General features: G+C 36.9%; 1 protein-coding gene across 9 annotated transcripts in view; it reads right to left on the bottom strand.

The window, feature by feature from the left end:
• LAMA2 (laminin subunit alpha 2) overlaps positions 1 to 18,103 on the bottom strand; it is a 375,334-nt gene that overhangs the window by 36,606 nt on the left and 320,625 nt on the right. For all 9 annotated transcript variants that reach the window (XM_075035675.1, XM_075035668.1, XM_075035670.1 and 6 more), the window contains 6 exons: positions 16,257 to 16,439; positions 13,348 to 13,502; positions 11,572 to 11,715; positions 10,521 to 10,654; positions 5,870 to 6,029; positions 813 to 937 (listed from right to left, as the gene is read on the bottom strand). In XM_075035675.1, coding sequence (XP_074891776.1) covers positions 813 to 937; positions 5,870 to 6,029; positions 10,521 to 10,654; positions 11,572 to 11,715; positions 13,348 to 13,502; positions 16,257 to 16,439 — 901 coding nt within the window. The remainder of the gene's footprint in view (positions 1 to 812; positions 938 to 5,869; positions 6,030 to 10,520; positions 10,655 to 11,571; positions 11,716 to 13,347; positions 13,503 to 16,256; positions 16,440 to 18,103) is intronic.

The following is an 18,103-nucleotide window of genomic DNA, read 5'->3' as shown; positions in this document are numbered from 1 at the left end:
CTGCTTTCATGCAGTGGGTCACTGTGAAAGCCATAAACAAGGATGTGAGAGACCTAGAGTCTGTCTTCTTTACATGATAATTCCCAGGACTGTGCTGTAGTATCAGGTGGTGCCTCTGTATGAGGGCCCTCAGCTTTTGAAGCTGAGACATGGCACAGGAAAGTGTTTAAGATTAGTTTGGTGGGAAAGAGGAATGAAGATCACAGCTCTCGAAGGACAAGGACACATCTGGAAAGGAAATAACTTACGTTGTTTTAAAATTCCTGAAGAGAGTTCTGAGCCTACATAGACAAATCCTGGTCCTGCCTGGATGGGCCATTTACCCTACCTGGAACCACAGGTCACTAACAGGGACAGGATTTCCCATTCTCTTTCAAGAATGGAAACACCTTTCTCTTGTGGGGGTCTCTGCTCACTACACTGGTGGCTGTGAAAGCCACCTTGAAGGACCTCACTCTGCCCCATGCTGCGTAAGGGGTGCAGGCACCCACACCACAGCTGTCCATGAGCCAGACTTAGTCCCACTGTGGATCTCACCCTCTCTCGTGTTTTGACTAATCCTGGTTACTGGTTAGCAGGAGTCTTTCCATCACAGCACTGTTACACTGACCACATTTATGACCCAGATTGGGTGCTTCCCGTCTTGGTGTCATTGCAACCTAACTTCGTATTTCCTATAACTCTCAGCACTGCATACAGACCACAGCTGTCTACTGGAACTTGATGGCTGCTGTGGAAATTCCTGCTGCTTACCACAGAACACAGTGTCAGGTTCCCAAAGGAGCAAGAGAAACACTCAGTGCTTTACTTACCTGACAGCACATCCTTTGCAGTCACCTTCAATATCCCTGAAATTCCACAGTCCTATGGGCTTGCTGTCTAGAAAGGTTTCACCCATGCAGCCAGTAAAGGTGGTGACTCTTACAGCATCTGACTTCTGCAACAGAAAACACAAACTTCATTAGAATTCAATTTGATCTACTGTGTCTGAAAGCATAACTCGTATGAAAATCACAAATACCAGAAGATGCTTCTTATTATTTTAAATATCAAGAGTAATATTTAATCTGAGAAGCCCTCCTATCGAGCAACTGATCTGCAAAAATATGAGCTAAACTTTGTAACAGTCAGAATGGAAAAGCACCTTTATATTTGAGACTCTGGGGAAGGCCTAGGCAGAATGATTCCTAAAGAACAAGGAGCTGCCCTGGCTTCCATGTCACCGTCAGCTTTCCTGGCTATTCAGAGAGCTGCCCGCTCCCACTTGTTCAAGGACTATGTCGGTTTAAGACTTGTTTAAGACTTCATAGAAAGGACTATGAGGAATCGCCTACAATACAATATGCAAAGTGTTTCTACTGTACTTAATGCTCAAAAGCCTGGAAATTGAACAGATCGTCCAAGCTGAAAGACCAACTGTGAACTCAACTGGCTACACCTGTAAAGTTCATGCTGAATTTTGGATGCAGAAAAAAGTGCAGATGGCAAAGCAATTAAAACTCATATCCCATCAAAACTCATTAAGCTAGGGTCACGCACATGGGGTAATGATCATTAGATCATAAATGGTAACATGATCAAGGTAGTAATACTTGACAGTACACAGAGTACTCAGCTCAGAATTATCATTCTAAAAATACCTAGTTTCATTTAAATTTCACTTCATCAATATGAGCTGATTGAAAATCTATATACTTAGCTATTTGAGATAGACAAGCACCTGCTGTTTTCCATACAGCAATTACAAATATTAAGATCTTGCAAGAGAATATGGAGAAGTGCAACTTGGAAATATTAAAGGGAAAGTATGACTCAAAAGACTTAATGTGCTAGTGATGTTTCCCAGGGTAATTGGGAAGGTTTTAATTAGCAACAAGTATGAACTTAATGTCACTTCGGAGAAATTAATGACATCTAAGTATCACAGTCTTCTACTCAAGTCAGATGAAAGATGTTTTTAAAAACTGAAAATGAGCCTTCTTTTTGAATACACTGCAAAGATGCATGCATAAAGGGATGTGGGCAAAATCCCAGGACAAATCTAAAGCACTCCAAAACCCAATAATATGAATAAGCAGTTTTCTGAGACAAAGATTTAAAAAATATCAGTGACCTTGATAAATATCCAAAGAGCTTCATGGTTTTAGAAAAGAGCCTCAGTTAAGGTCTTAATTTTGTGAGCCTGACAACTGTACCACATGATGACAAAAATTCCCCAAAAAGTAAAGTTATCATTTATCTTTTAATTTACAGACTGTGTCTGAACAGAGCAAATCTGATAGTGTTTAAAACCCTGAATTGCAAATATACCAGTCATACCAAACTTACAATACACTGTCTTCCTACCTCTGCCCTTGTCTTTCTTTTCCTGGAGAAAAGAAAAAAAATAATTCAGGAAGGTTTTCCTGACTAAGATTAAAATATGGAGAATTGTCCAGAAAATATCTGGAGAAATCTTACTGTGGTTGAAAATGGCTCTTCTGGCATCAGACTTTTGCAGCATCCACAATTCCTGTTCTGGTTCAGCTTCGCACCTCATACTTGACCCTACAACTGTCTTACGTGCTGAATTGTGCTCACTACCCACCTCTGCCTCACTGTATCTAACTAAAGAAAAAAGAAAAACATCCAGGAAAGGATTCAGATTTAAACGTTACTGTGTTCCAGGTCCTTTTGTTTACCCTGAAATGTCAAGAGCCCTTGAACCCTTTTCCCTCTAGAGATTCTGCTAAATCTCTAACTTTTTTGTAAATACACACTTCATGAAGGTTCATTGTTAAGTAATTCTTCTTGACTAAATATTATTCAAATACTGTTAGTATTTAAATACTAAAGAAATACCCTGAATAAATACTACTACCAATAAACACCAAGTAAAAGCAGTGGATATAATACTAAATATTTTAAAATTCAAACTAATTTTTCCTCTGACAGTACAACATAAGTGAGATGACCTTTGTTAGGAGTGGTGACATTTTTTATTGGAGCAGTAGATACCAGCTTTGGGGCCTGGTTACTCAAATAGTACATATGATCTCTCCTTACACCTTTGCCTCACTTTTTCTACCATCAAACTATAATACTGAGAGCTCTTTATTTAACAATAAAATATTTAAAACACTTAAACCTAGAGGTGGCATCAAGTAAAACATACATTTTTATTAGTCTAATGTGACAGCTTTGCTGTGCAAATTAGGACTAGGCACAAGATTACTTTATGCTGTGGCACAGAACAGCTGTTGCTGAATTTCTGTTTCATCTTTGATTCTCTGGATTCTTAATGTAAACAATATTTTTTTTCGAAGTAGAATTCAGGTGGAAGCTCTGGTCTGGGAGGTTTGATGCTCTAGAGCTGTACAAATATAAATGGTATTACTGTGTTTCAGTACTTGACCCACTTGTCTTCTGATAAGTCAAAAGTGAAATCTAAAATAAAATTAAAATAAGGTTTGGGTTTAGGCTGGCACTTGAGGTTGAAGTTTCATGACCCCTTCAGGGGATCACCCAAAGGCAACAAGCAAAAAACCACCTGACCGCACATTTTCTAGGGTCTCAACTGAGTCAACGAAATTTAAATGTTGTATAAACCAGACTCTTGAGTGCTTTTCTAAATGCAGAGCAATTAAATTATTCATTTAATCATAGTTCTGGCACTTATGATTGTTACCTGAGCCAGCCTGTCTTCCCGAGCCTGCAGTCAGACTCTGACAGTTAACCATTTTAGTGAGGTGGGCAGACACATAGATGCCCTGCAGCCTCTATGGACTCACGTGTTACGGCCTTTGGTCATTGTAGCTACGCAGCACTGCAAGCACTGACTAGTCCTGATTCAGCTGAGTGGACTGTCTATTCCACTGCGTTATTATGGCAAGTAAAAAACAGGACGTAATGCCAATGCAATTAATATTTGTTACTGGTGCAAACAACAGTAGAAATTAAAATTTATCTGACATAGCAAAAACCATGAATGAAAGAAAGCTGAGAAGTAAGTTAGGTGTGGGAGATAGAGCACCTCTCCCCAGTTTAATTCCATTCCCTTTGAAAAAGCAGATCAAAGGGACAGAATAGAGAAAGCCAGTGAGGCCATTCTGGTTTTGTAAGGGTCACTAATCTGCAGCACAGAGCCACTTTCAGCAACTGATGATTTATTAATCTTAGAAATATGTTTTGAAGGTTCTTGTTTAGGGCTAACAGAAGAAAGCAAACACCTTTAGTTGCCTCTAGATAGAAAGCTGGAAGGTAGAGAGCTAACAAGAACCTCTGTTTAAGGCTGTAAGGAGAACATAGAAAAAGGTGACAGAAAGGCTGTTTTTTTCTAATATGTAATTCTCCAAGAAATTCTTCAATTGACTTCTTTGCCTATTTCCCATATGAAGTCAAATTACGTAAAAGAAAATGCATGACAGTTATTTACACTCTTGAAGTTCAACAAGAAATGTCAAGATTCATTGCATCTGCATCTTTAGAACTTGAAAATGTTAATGATTTTTTGTGGATCCATTTCAGATAGAGAGAGTAGATCTGAGCTCTACTAATATGGACTGACTTGCAATTTCCTAGCCAAAAATCTTATGAATTTTTTTCCTGTTCCTCTGAATGCTTGTCAAAGTCAGCTATATCTCAGTTAAGTTAGCTGGTAATTGTGCAAGTCTGCTCAGAATTGCTTTTCAAGTTCTAAAATGAAGTTACCTGATGGTGCTCCAAAACACATGGATATCTTTGAAGCTAAAGCTGGACTTCAAGACACCAATTTCAAGCAAGTGGGATCTACATTCTCTATTCCTCTTGTATCCTCTGATTTTGTCTTTGTCTCTCTAGAAATATGCACACACCCTCTTCTCCGTAAGAAAGGAATATAAGGAATATGTCTATCCACATATTCCCAAATCAGAACCATCTAGAAAGTTGAACTTTCTAAAAAACTAGAAAGCTGGACCACAAAATATTATGCTATTTTAGCGCTTGAGGATGTATACAAGCTTTAGTGTAAAAAAAAGTTCTTTGAGTTCACTGTTTGAGAAAGTCTAAATGTTAGGGGTTTTTTAATGCCAGATGAGGATTTTTTTTGTAATGTTAATATTAAAAATCAAAATATTGATCAGGAAAAAAACAGTTCATTTAAATTGTTTTGTAATGAATGCCACTGGAAAATATATGCTAATTAGTACTTAGTGGAGAATATTTTTTGCTGAAAGATTTCCATCTGTTCTATTTGGCATAAATCTTCTGTTCATTCCCATTAAGTTAAGCAGTGTAGAAGCAGTCACCAGAAAAATAAACAGGCAAAAAGAAGAGAAAATAGATCAGGGATCTGATGCAGGTAGCAGTTAAAAAGAAGGGTAGTACAGGGGCGAAAACAGGAATAAAAATGAAGAAAATAAAGCAAAAACACCAAAAGTAGACTGCAAAGGAGGAAGTGATACTGCAGGTCCATGACAAAGGAAAAAACTGAATGCAAAGGAATATATATTGTTATATACATTGTTAAGAGACCAGGAATGTATGGAAACAGAAATGAGCTCCTGTCACAATGATACTGAAAGCCTGTTGGGGCAGCAGTATGTCCAAGGTAAAGCACCCAGCTATCCAGCAGGAATTAGCTGTTTGGGCTAAATGCTGCATCAATACAGCCAGCCACCAGGCTTCTGATTAGAAGTTAACAGCATGGGCAGAGAAACTTCAGGTCTGTGCACCTATGTGTCTAGGCAAATCCCAATAATCTTCCAAGAGTGCAGGTGTACTATTTGCTACTAAAGCACCTACTAGAATGATGCCAGCATATTAAAGTTTACTATTTCTGCTGTAAGCAATAACAAAAATTTTTCACATAAACAGCCAGTTAATACACTAGCACCAGACAAGACATTACCTTTATTTTTTCAGTTAAACCACCGACAAACAGCACAGCATTAGCATCTACATCCAGAATGGTATATCCAGGTGGGGAGACAGCACTGAATGTGGCTGGCACAATGCTGGCTTTAGGACCATCCAGAGCTCGCACTGATATTGTGCCATTTTTCCCAGTCCTGGAGATTTTAACAAAATAATTTAAGCATACAGAGTCAGTAGTTAAACCAAACATAGGAAAAGTCTGTTTTAGATGGCATCTTTTAATAGAGGCATGTATTACTGATTTGATTATGTTCCATTTTGATACAAATGAATACTCTTATGCCTGTGTAAGTTAAAGATATGATCACAGAACCAGTGTTTTTTCTCACCTCAATGTCCTTTTTGAAGAAAATTCACTCTACAGATGAAGTGGAACTTTCATTGACTAAAACAAAGAAGTTGCATTTTTTTTCCTAAAATTCTGAACTATGCTGCATGGAAAGATGCAAAATTCCTTTTTGTCTAATTAGAAAAAAAAGATGGGCTTGGAGTATTGAAATAACAAGCAAACTAAAAGTTAAAAGCATACCTTTCAGGAAGAACTGTCATTTATGTTAAATAAAGCTTTACTTGAAGAACATACATTTAGAGCACAGCAAGGAAGACTGCATAACTTAGGCTACTGATTAAGCTAAATGAAGACATTGCTATCCTGTATGTACAGAATTCCTGGATCTAGAAAGTTTACTGGACCAGGGCTCTAGAGGGTGGAAAAATCCTATAAACTATGCATTTTATGTCTAAAAACCATTTTTCATTCTTTGGCTTAGAACCTATTACCCAAAAACCAGAATTAGTTGAGTTTTCTTATGAAATAACATAGAACTGGAAAAAAGCCACTTTAAAAAAAAAAGAAAAGAAAAAAAATTAGTTGAGACATTTCAGTTTTGATAAATTTCTCCTGAACTATGAAGCAGAGTTACAAAGTAATTTTGAGGGTTTCCCATCAATGGGGAATATCTTTGTAGATCTATGCTATCTTGCCTCCTTTGTAGTCAGGGATCTCAAGGCTTTCAATGTGAAAAATACATATTTGCAAAAAAACCACTGGAGCTCTTCAATTACCCACCCATACCTTGATTTGGCAGCTCTGGAAAACACATGGATGGGATTCAGTTTCCTAGGGAATCTCCTAAGTGACATCTGGGGTATACGAATATGATGTCCAAATCATTTTAAAGAAGTGGGCTAAAGCCATCCACATTATTCTAAAGATTTTTTTAAAATTTCCTTTTAATGACAATATTTTACTTTTTATTCCAAAATCAACTGAATGATAAGTAGATAGCTTTCTAAGCAGCAGAAATTTCAAGTTTTCACTTTACTGTTTTTTCAGGTTTATTGATGTGAAGCCCTTTAAAGGACAAAAGTTCTCAATGTAGTAATTGTCAAAACACTAACAGTTGCTAAAGGCTTTCTTTTAAACTGCTTAAGTTTGATGCTCTCTGAAAGAAAGTCATTGGCACTTTCAATCTATATTGTGGTGCAATCAAGATTCCAGTTTAAAAACGTCCAAGTGCAATAATGCAGAAGTTACCGAACAGACTGACACTTTTTAGGGTGTCTAATATGTCACAAATAGCACAGATTTCTTTCATCTTCAAACAGACTGAAATGCTAACAATGGAGCCCCTTCCATAAATAATTCTCTCTTATTTAGGGAGGACAATTGAGCTTGAAGAAAGAACTTGGCTAACTTGACAGCAAAAAGACATTGCTATCCTGTGCGTGACAAGTCATCAGGTTAGAAGATACTGTTCTAGTGATAGTCAGTTCTGCAAAACTGGAGGATTACACAAGATGTACCAGCACTGTCTAGCTGATCATCTGAAAAATTCACATAATGCCATGCATGCAGAGTTTGCTCTTTAGGGGATGCATTATGTAAATGAGATGACTTTTGCAAGTCATCAACATTAGATTACAAAATATCATTTAGAAACTTCTGCTCCTTGACCCCTTCAGAGCACAGAAAATTTTCATTGGAAAGTATGGCTTAGATTTCCCACAGTAGTTTAAGACTGAATTGTTGCTGAGCTGGGCTGGATGTGTCTAAAGGGAACTTGTGATTCAAGCGTTCTTTGTCCTCAAAGGAAGGATGCTGCTTAAACTCTGTCATTAACAATTAAAACAATGGTAATACTTAAATCACATTTTATTAAAATCACAACTAATCAGGTCCTGCTCCTAACTGGGCCTGCTGAAGTCAAGTGACATTGTTTCACTGATCTAGGGAGTCTCAAAAATATTCTGTCATCTCTTTGGCTGTTTCACAAAATTGACATTGTTTGCATGTTGCAAATCTGCTTTGAATCATTTTGTCACATACTGTTACACCAGGCTTTCCTTTGTTAATTGATACTTTGATTGCAGCTCTTGATGCCAATCAGATTTGCCTCTGTAAGCAGGTAAGTAACTCCGTAAGTGACATTTGTTAAATTCCAGTACAATCAGAATATAGGGAATTCCTTTAGGAATTCCTACAGGAATAAACAAATTTTACTTCAGTTCCATTAAAAAAAAAATTCCATTATAACCTCTGCATATACAATAAAATGCAAAGTATTAGTATGCTTTAAATAAAAAGGTGATGAAAATTAAGTGTCCCTGGAAACAGTTGCAGTAATTATCAATTTAGTCTTAACAAACTGGAAAATTTGGTACAAACGTTAACTGAACTGAACATCTCTGATCATTACTCAACAGTCATTTTTTTTCATATTCATTCAGTATGCTGAGTGACGTTGAGAATTTCACAACCTCTGTGCCATTGCATCTCCTCTTTTTGAGGCCCTTTGGGATCCTTGATAAAGAACTGCTATCAACATTTAAACTGACCACATCATTTTTATTGTGTGTCAATGCCTCTCACCACCGAAATCAATGGCAAAATTCAGCAAGGCCAGAATTTCATCTTATGTCCCCATTCTAAATGGATGCCCTGCTCCAGATGTTCAGGCAGCTGAAAAAAATCTGTGGCTGGAACTGAGCAGAAATTTGGAGAAAAAAGGTGAGGGAATGAATTGAGTAAAATTCTCCAATAGCTTATGAAGGGAGTCAGGAGAGAGTTATCAAATGGACTAAAATGTTCAAAGTTGAAGAGTCTTCAGTAGGGTATGTGATTTATGAAGTCTCCATTAAGAATGCAAAACCAGTCCCCAGCTCTTCTTCTTAATCCCACAAATCCAACTAGTGTCTGTGCAATCTAATTCTCCCAAACACTGCTCTGTACTTCAGATTTCTGCAGCTGTAATTGTTCTAAATTGCTGATCCAGCGGTTTGTTCAAAACTAATGGCATGCACACCCTATGTATCCAGAACAACCAGATTAATAGGCAATGTGCTTTTGTAGAATGTGTGAATTTTTATACCATGTCCTGGCTCCATATTCTGCTGAAGCAGCTTTCTTGTAAATGGAAGTCTGGCATTACTGTGTCATGAAGCTGTTTTAGTATGCATAATATGAACTGGTGAAGATTTCAGCAATTTGTATGGTACCCCAGTTTGTTTTTTCCTAGCAATAAGGTTTCATTAAGCCATCTTCTGGAGATGGTGCCATAATTTTATTTAATTCTCTGTTCTGAATGGCTGATTTCTGTGATTTCACTAAATTATTTAAACTGGATGCCGTTTCCTCCTCTGAGAGCTATGGATGTAACCGGAATTAGAATGCTTTGTTTTCTTTCTCCTTCTTTCTCTCATTTTCTGACTATGTTATTGGTTCTATGTTTAATATTATGTGAAATTAACTGTAATGATCCAGGAGGAATTACTTAGCTTCATATCAAATTGCAATATTACCTAAATTACTAAGATGTGTTCAGAAGTAGAAGATAAAGGATATAAAGTTATGTAATCCTTACGTGGTAATTACTGTGTCATGTGTTTGCTATTTGAATAGAAATATAAGCTTCAACTAACAAATGTGAAATTTGAATCTTAAGGTATCTATATTTCTAAAGTTTTGAAGCATTCAACAGCTGATCTCAAATTACAAAGTATAGTTTAACGTCCCAGAATATATCATCCTTGAGGTTTCGTAAACTGTATTTCCAGTTTGAAGAGACATTCTGCCTATGGTAATGGCATTTTGAGTAAGAATCAAGACACTGTTGTATGACAGACCATTCATTTGCAGTACTGTATCAAGACCAGAAATTCAGAAAAGCTGCTCCTCTTTGAAATTCAAGGAGAAAAGAATAGTAGTTATCTGTTTGAGTGCCAAAACCTGTAACTGATTTTAAAAAGAAGCTAGTTGAAGAAGAGAATCGATAGAGTGATAGGTAAACAGAAGGGAATATAAGCAGTCATAGATTGTTGATGCCAGAGGGGAAATATGTGATGAAAATAAATTTGTGACACAGAACAATTCACATTTCAATAGTAATTGTAGCGTATACACTTTTGGTACTATTGGATGTAGGTTCAAAAGCTTTCATTAAACCAGACTAGAATTTCTCATATTTATGACATTATCTCTTTTTAAAAGGTTGATGTTTCAAACATAGCAAACCACTTAAACCTGAGGTATGCCAACTTGAGGACAGTGGATTAGAAGCAGAACTTGTTAGATTTAGTCATTTTTTCTTTGAGAACCAAATCTTGGAAGTGAAATATATACTTGCCTAGAGGCTTCAATCCGGTACCAAAACCCATCGTCAATGGTCAGATCCGGATACTCTACCCGGCCAACACCAGATCCCACATCCCACAGGAAGCTCACCTTGCCTTTGCGCATCTCTATGGCCAAAAAGTCAGTCTACATGTAAAATATGAAAATAGAAACAGTCTCATACTTCAATTAAAGGAAGTTTTCCAGCACACTTCACATTTCAGAAGGTCTGATGAGGCATCAGAAAACCATATGTAGACAGTAAAGTATGAATATAATTTCTCACAGTGATCTAAAATAAGATGCTTTTTTTCCTGCCTTTGTTGGTTCAAACAAGGAATCTTAAGCCAAAGATGGCAAATGACTTCTGTCAGTGACACACAGTAAATGGCTGCTAGACTGACAGAAATGTTAATATTATAGCCATCAAGAGAAGAATTTAACTCAGAGTAACATTGTTTGTAAAACATCCATTGGATGGCAGAAAGATATCAGGATTCTAGACTAATACATGATGCAATCTAGCCTCTTAATTTTGTATTAGGTAAATAAGATATATAGTTCAAAATGCTAGAAATAGAATACTTTTCCCATTTACTGAATTATTAATGACTATTCTAGAAGTCTGTCTGCTATAGGACTCATGCAAAACGGAATCATTCATCATTATTCTGCTTGGAATTGTAGTCTTGACTTAAAATTACAATAATTAGGAGCTTTGACAGATGCAAGATGATTAGCTATTTCATTCCCAAGGGAAAACCCACAACCAACCCCCAAATTACCCTGGTTGCACTGTGCATTTTAAAGCTCTTATGTAGTCCATGTACAAGTCTCCCATTTCATATCTAGTTAAAATAAAAAAATATAAAAAATATTTGCTGGTCATATTTTGGAAGTCCCTATATTAATAACAAAGACAGTAAATGTCTAGATTATCTTAGGCCCTCTACTACTGCTTTGAAGCATCTAGGAGGGAAAAAAACCCTTTTCCATTTTCTGTATTTGTCAGTAGTCTGATTTGCTTGAGCAACCCTGACATGAAAAGCAGGAGACAGACTTACAAACTTGGCACTTCCAAGGTAAAAAAGCAGATTGTCAGCAACTACAGTCTTCACATTGACAATGACGGTGTTGTATGTTCCCTTCTTTATTTCTGGTCTGTATGTGCGAATACAATTGCCTCCAGAGGACACGGACACTTTGATCTTCAAAAAAAAAAAAAAAAAAGCATAGCAGAAAGAATTCCATTTACTGCTTATTATTCCAGAAATAACTTTAGATGCTTCCAAATAATTATAAGAATATTATGCTCTTTTTTTCTTCCTTCCCATTTCTGTGTTACATGTACCAGGGAGTTGCTTGGATATGCACAGGAGGTAGAAATGGAATTTTCTTTCTCGGATTGTTTATTGAAAGGAAATAAAAGCTCTTTCTGGCATTCACATTTGAAAGGATGGACTGTATGGATTAAAAATAGCTAGAAGATATACTGGTCTAACGCAAACAGCAATGGAATTCTAGCAGTAGAATGTGCAGCTAGGAAAATAACCAGCACTCCTGGAGGGATCACAGCACATTGCTATTAGGTAAACAGGATGATCTATTTTTCCCTTGTAATATCTTTGATTATGCCAATTTAAGACACCTTTTAACAATTATTTTTAAACCAACTGTTGTGTCTATCACTGCTTTTACATAGCCCCTAACGGACTTGGTATTTCTAACTAAGTTTCATTTTCACAGCCAAGTGACATATGCATTTGGATATGTGTGCTAGTTTCTTCAGGCTCTGAGCACAGATAAAAACAGTATACTGTTTGCTTTCATGATGCCAGCATAGACATAATGACAGTACAATGGTATTTCAATTCCAGCTAGAGATGTTTATGTATTACAGTAGATGTACATAATGGTATCACCTTATGCTTAGGGCAAACCTTGTCAAAAAGGAGACCCATCATATGACCAAACTCACAATTTCCCTATCTCAGAAATGCTGAACAGTTAAGTACTTCAAAACCTTCAGACAGAAGATGAATGTAACAAAACCATATCATCACTGTAGCCTGTCTTTCTATTGTGTGTAAATTTCATCGAGTATATGGAATACACTCCTTTCCCAGGATCCTATTATTCTGTATTCTTGGTTGGTTTTGTTGGGTTTTTTTCAACCATTTGTCAGGAAGTTTTCTTAAGTACAATCTTCAAGAGTTTTTTTTTTTCCTTTGCTACATTAGGTCACAAGCTGAATAACCTTACTATTAAGCAGCTGATCCTCGAGTTAAGAGTATTACTCAGTCAGGGGAATGGACTCCAAACTCTTTAAATGGACTAGAAATACATTCTTAATTCAACTTTGAGTCCTTAGAACTGCTATTGGACAAAGAAAGTTGGGAATATGGGAAAAGCAAATACACTCAGTACTTTCAGTGAGTTGGTGCCATTCTCAGGTAATGTAAGTTCTATGAAATGAAATCAGGGGCTTAGTATCAGTGCTGAGGCAAAACTCCACACTTTCATTTTCACAAAAAAATCAATGATCTTGGACTCTTCTGCTGTGTTATCATCCACAATACTTCTTAAATAATAACCTTTCCAGATATATTCCTACAGATGTTATTAATTTAACAAGGGCATGTTTTAAATGAAGAAACAAGACACAGGATGAAAATCATCAGAATATTTTCTTTTTATCTGAGAAATTATACTCCATTATTTGCTCTCTTTGCATGTGTTTAGAATTAGAAAGGATTCACCTTGTGGAAAAGAAATAGAAAAGTAGAAAATAAAATCCCATCAATACTCAAAAGGTCATCTTACTGAGAAAGAAGGCTTACCGAATTGGCTTGCTTCCGAGCTTGGTTTATCAGCTCTTTTATCTGAGAAATGTTTTTCCCTAAGTTATCCTGAAGTTCTTTGATTGGCTTGATTTTATCTAGCAGGCGATCTGCTTCCTTTTCTAGGGTTTTAATACTGGAATCTGCATCAGCAACTTCATAAGAAAGAACAAGGCAGAGTTTTAGAGAATAGTGTCAGAGAGTAATTGTACATTGCAATAATAAAATCCAAGAAAATTCTGCATACACAATACTCAGGTGATTGTATATGCTACTAGGAGGTACACACAGACCAGAAAGCTACCTGAACAGAAATAAGATAATTTAAGAATATTTAGAATCAAGTTAAAGTAGCAATAGTAGCAAACGCAGGTGTTAAAGCAGGATTTTGAAGCAGTAACTATGCTTCAGGTCAGGATAATACTAATGGAAAACACTTCCTGTGGCAAAATACACTTATGAATGAAGTATTTACTTTCTTTTTTTTTTAAATTCAAATTTTGAAGAAAACTTCTAGATTAATGAAAACAGGTTAGTTTCCATTAGTAATTTCTGAAACAGGGTTAGAATTAACTTGAAGTTAGTTCTTGAATTAACTATAACGGCCACAATTAGAAAAAAGCTTTATTCTGGTCACAAGTTTAAAATTCTGGATGTGTACTGAAAGCAGATTAAAAACCAGTGGCAGTAAACTGCAAATATTTTCTTTTTCTCAGGTGAACTTAATAATTTCACAAGGACATTTTTTCTTTCTTTTTCTTTAAGTTTCAAATTACTTTGTTGCCTCTTAACATACAATCAGTAAACAATGCCCTCTGACAGTTCATCAGCAGGTCTAAGGATTGCAACACTTGGCTAGCATGAGAGTATGCGTTTGTGTGGATGAGACTGAAAGGGACAAACCTGCATTTACCAGAAGAATTTATATGTAATAATAATAATAATAATAGTAATACTACTACTACTACTACTACTAATAATAATACTACCTAGATAAAGCATGAAAGTCTGCATAGCTAGTTTTTGAATAGTCACCCAGACACTGATACCAAACCTTCAAGATGCTTCTTAAGGTTTCATGTAAGTGAAACTAGTTACCAATTCACTTTATCTCAGAGCCTTCAAAAAGTAACTATTTAACTATTTCAATGAATGTGAAATGTAGAGCACCATGCAGAAGCTTTGGTGGGAAGCATTGAATCATCATTTACTGGAAAAGGCACAATAAAAGCAGCAAGAAAGAAAACATACGTACTGATTTCTGTAGGCAAGATATGGAGACAAAAGACAAAAAACAGAAGATAATGTAAGAAAATGTTTTGAAGATCTAAACATAAATGTAAAGTAAATTAAGGGACAGAATTAGTCTAGAAAAAACTTATTACCTTTTATATATTGCACATCTACATAATGAGAATTCAGGCCCTGAATTTTGACATACAAGAGAGGCTATGTCTACTTTAGCATGTAGTCATGAGTGCCAACACACTCACTATATACATTTGGAGTGGTTTACTCTGCATTTACTTTAATCTCATCCTGTAATCTAAATATCCATTAGCAGTTGGAGAGCAGTAAAAGTGTACTTCTGCAGAACATCTTCCAGTTATGCTTTATCTGACATGAAAGAGTTTGCAGGTGTTAAGACCACTCCTTGATGTGAACAAAATAATGGTCACTGGGGACAATTAAGAGAATCACTTCTAAATTATCACTCCTAATCTCAACTAAAATGCTAAGGTATACACAGTCTTAGAATACTTGGGCTGGGACAGATGGCCTAGTCTAGATCCAGCAGTGCCAAGAAATTACTGCTTTTAGGCCACTTCTCATTTGTTTATCGCTACCCTGCCAGAGGTTATTACCTCACAGATCTGCTTGTTCCATAACCTGCCGTAACATAACCACACTCTTTCAATCAATAACTACTTTTCATATTGTCTAAACTAGTATGGATCAGTCTGCCTGATGGGGATTATACCTGGGGCTCACACATGTATCTCAGCTGATGAGGGATCAGGAACTTGCAATAGGCAGGCAGTGACAAACAGCCATTGGGATTAACCTCTTTCACTGGTACAGCTACAATTTGAAGAGGATATTTGTCCATAGAATGAGAATGACAGCCTCCTAAACTGGATATTTCTAAGTGCCCAGCTTCATCAAGCTGACACAATCTGGGGAGGCCAGGTTAGCTGAGAAATTAGTCCTTCAGTAATTTTATAAAGACACTCTGGTTTTGTGGTCAGCCCTGGATGTATACTCTGATATGATATGTTCTAGTAATCTCTCATAAAATGTGTTGTAATTCAGAATTCCATTTTATCCATCATAAACAAAGTGAAAATGCTAAAGCAATTGTCACATTTGGTAACAGAATTCACTGTAAAAAAACCACCAAAAAAACAAACCCAAAACATATAAAAAGCATTCCCAGAATCTCCTTTTTCTCTTTCTTCTTAAGTGTCTTCAGCATTCTACCAAAAATAGTAATGTATATGAAAGAAGTAATGCATTTCTCCCAGAACTGATTATCTGACTGACTGAAGACAGGGTTAGTGTGTGGAATTTTGCTTGAATCAAGGGGTGAATTGCCAGTCAGAATCTTTGATTATTCACCTCCTAAATACTTTAAAAAGCAGTCCATGGAACAAATCTATCCACTACATGTTCATCCTGCTGTCATTAGCTTTTTTTCCCAACTACTAGCAGCAGTCCTTAGGATTTAAAATTCTTTTTATACATAAAGTCCAGAAAATAGAAGTGATAGAGGTTCCTTTTATCCTAACATGCTGTAGTAATGCTATGTGAGTGAAATTCTGGAGTGTCTCTGTTTCATTTTGAGATGCGAAATGAAAGCAACAAACTGAAAAAACCCACCACCAAACAATCAAAAAAAAAGATCTTACTGTTCTTAATAGGATCCTTCACAACAGCATTTGTTTTCGCCACATCATCTGCAAGTTTGCTGTAGTTGTTTCTCAAGCCCAGGAGATTCTGGTTGAGGTCTTTAATCTGGGCCAGGACATCATTTGCAGTGTCATTGGCTTGTCTTGCTTTGTCTTTGGCTGCCTGTACCTTTATAGCTGTATCTGTAGGTAGAAAAGGATAAAGAAATGATTGCCTAGAGTACAGAATTTTCCTTCACGCATCTTAAGAATAAAGTTGGGTCAAAATTGTACCATCTTAAATTGTGTTGTGTAGTTCTTTGAGAGCTCCTACTTCACATGTAGTAAGACATTACTAGTTGTAAGTGTGGATTGCAGAATCTGGCCCTTTATGTCTTTTTTGAGACATCAAGCGCACCTGAGGAAGAAAAAATGCTCCAGCCCTGTTTGTAGGTAAAGGACAAATCATTTTTATTAGGTAAATTTTTGTGCAATTTTCTTGTGTACTGAAAGTTGCTATTGACTCATTGGTTAACCTCTGATCAAGTGTCAGATATAATATTTGATATTTACAATAGAAATAAGACTTTCAATGTTCTGATGTATGGAGTACAGAAACCTAGCTCCATGTGTTTCAGCTGAAATTGTGACAAATAATCTTGTGAATCAGGGGACCAAGGGTCCATTGACTGAGTTAATCACATACATTCATAGACATCCTTGGTGACCTTGAGCAAAACAATTAGCCTAATGCTGCCCCGCCTTTCTGCCTGCAAAATGGAAATGAATGTTCTATCTTTGGGGTGAAAACATTCAAGTCTGGAACGTTTTTGATTCTGCTATTGATAAATGATAAACAGGCAGCTAGGTATTCTAGTAGGTATTTATTCAAATCCTGTGCTAGTAAATTGGATTGCTTTAAAATTTATCATGCAGCTCAGGTGGTGTTGCCATGCTGGGATTACAACACATGATGAGCCATCAGTACAGGTTGTGCTGGGCTAGGGAGCTGCCAAATTTTCTGAATTCTCACAGGTGGGAGGAAGTGAGCAAGCAGAAAATGTCACAGTGGACACTCCAGCTTGCGAGGGAACCCACGTGAACTCCCACTCCACCACCACATCACAGTGGAGTCATGGGACCCGCAGGAACCTGTTTTGCCATCTGCCTCCTGTGAAACTGTTCTTGGAATTGCTTTCCCCTTGTGTTCTCCAAGGTATCCTTGTGTCCCTCAGTCATATGAGAATTTTAGAGTGCAGCTAAAAGTTTGGACATCTCTGAAACAACCATGTAAATAGTACCACTTGTCATACTGACTGGGGCTTCCTGTGGTAGTCCCTGAAGTTAACAGACTGCACTGCAGTAGTGGGGAAGGCACGGGTGGTTGTGTTTTCTTTAAATTTCTGACTAAGAGACAGTTGATATGAGTTAGTTTATACCAACATCTGCTTGAAGCAGATTGTACATTCCTGATTCTATGACTGTGTGAAGATACAGGAAACACGGACATTTTCTCCATTTCAAGGGATCAACAGCAGTTTTCCAAATAGTCTCCTAGGCAGGTCCTTCTCCTTCTGTGGAACATCCGATGTGATCAAGGCTCCCCCTGTGGCCTGGGGAGCACATGATGCTTCCTAAAGCCATAGAGAACTGGTGGGTTTGTCCTGCACACTGGAGAGTTACATGGCCCTTTTTACTTTCTTGAGTAAAGATGTATTATACCTGTGCTCCAAACAACTCCACCCTTATTTCTGAAGCTTTCGCTCTGAAAAGCCCCAAAATACAATAGCACCTTAAAAATACAACTGAACCTTTAATAAACCATTATCATCATCACTACTGACAAGTGAAAGAATAGAGAGTTCTGA

This window comes from Buteo buteo, chromosome 9, assembly GCF_964188355.1.
Source record: "Buteo buteo chromosome 9, bButBut1.hap1.1, whole genome shotgun sequence".
Taxonomy (NCBI): domain Eukaryota; kingdom Metazoa; phylum Chordata; class Aves; order Accipitriformes; family Accipitridae; genus Buteo; species Buteo buteo.
Note: the sequence above shows the minus strand (reverse complement) of the source record. Positions and strands in the feature narration are given on the sequence as shown.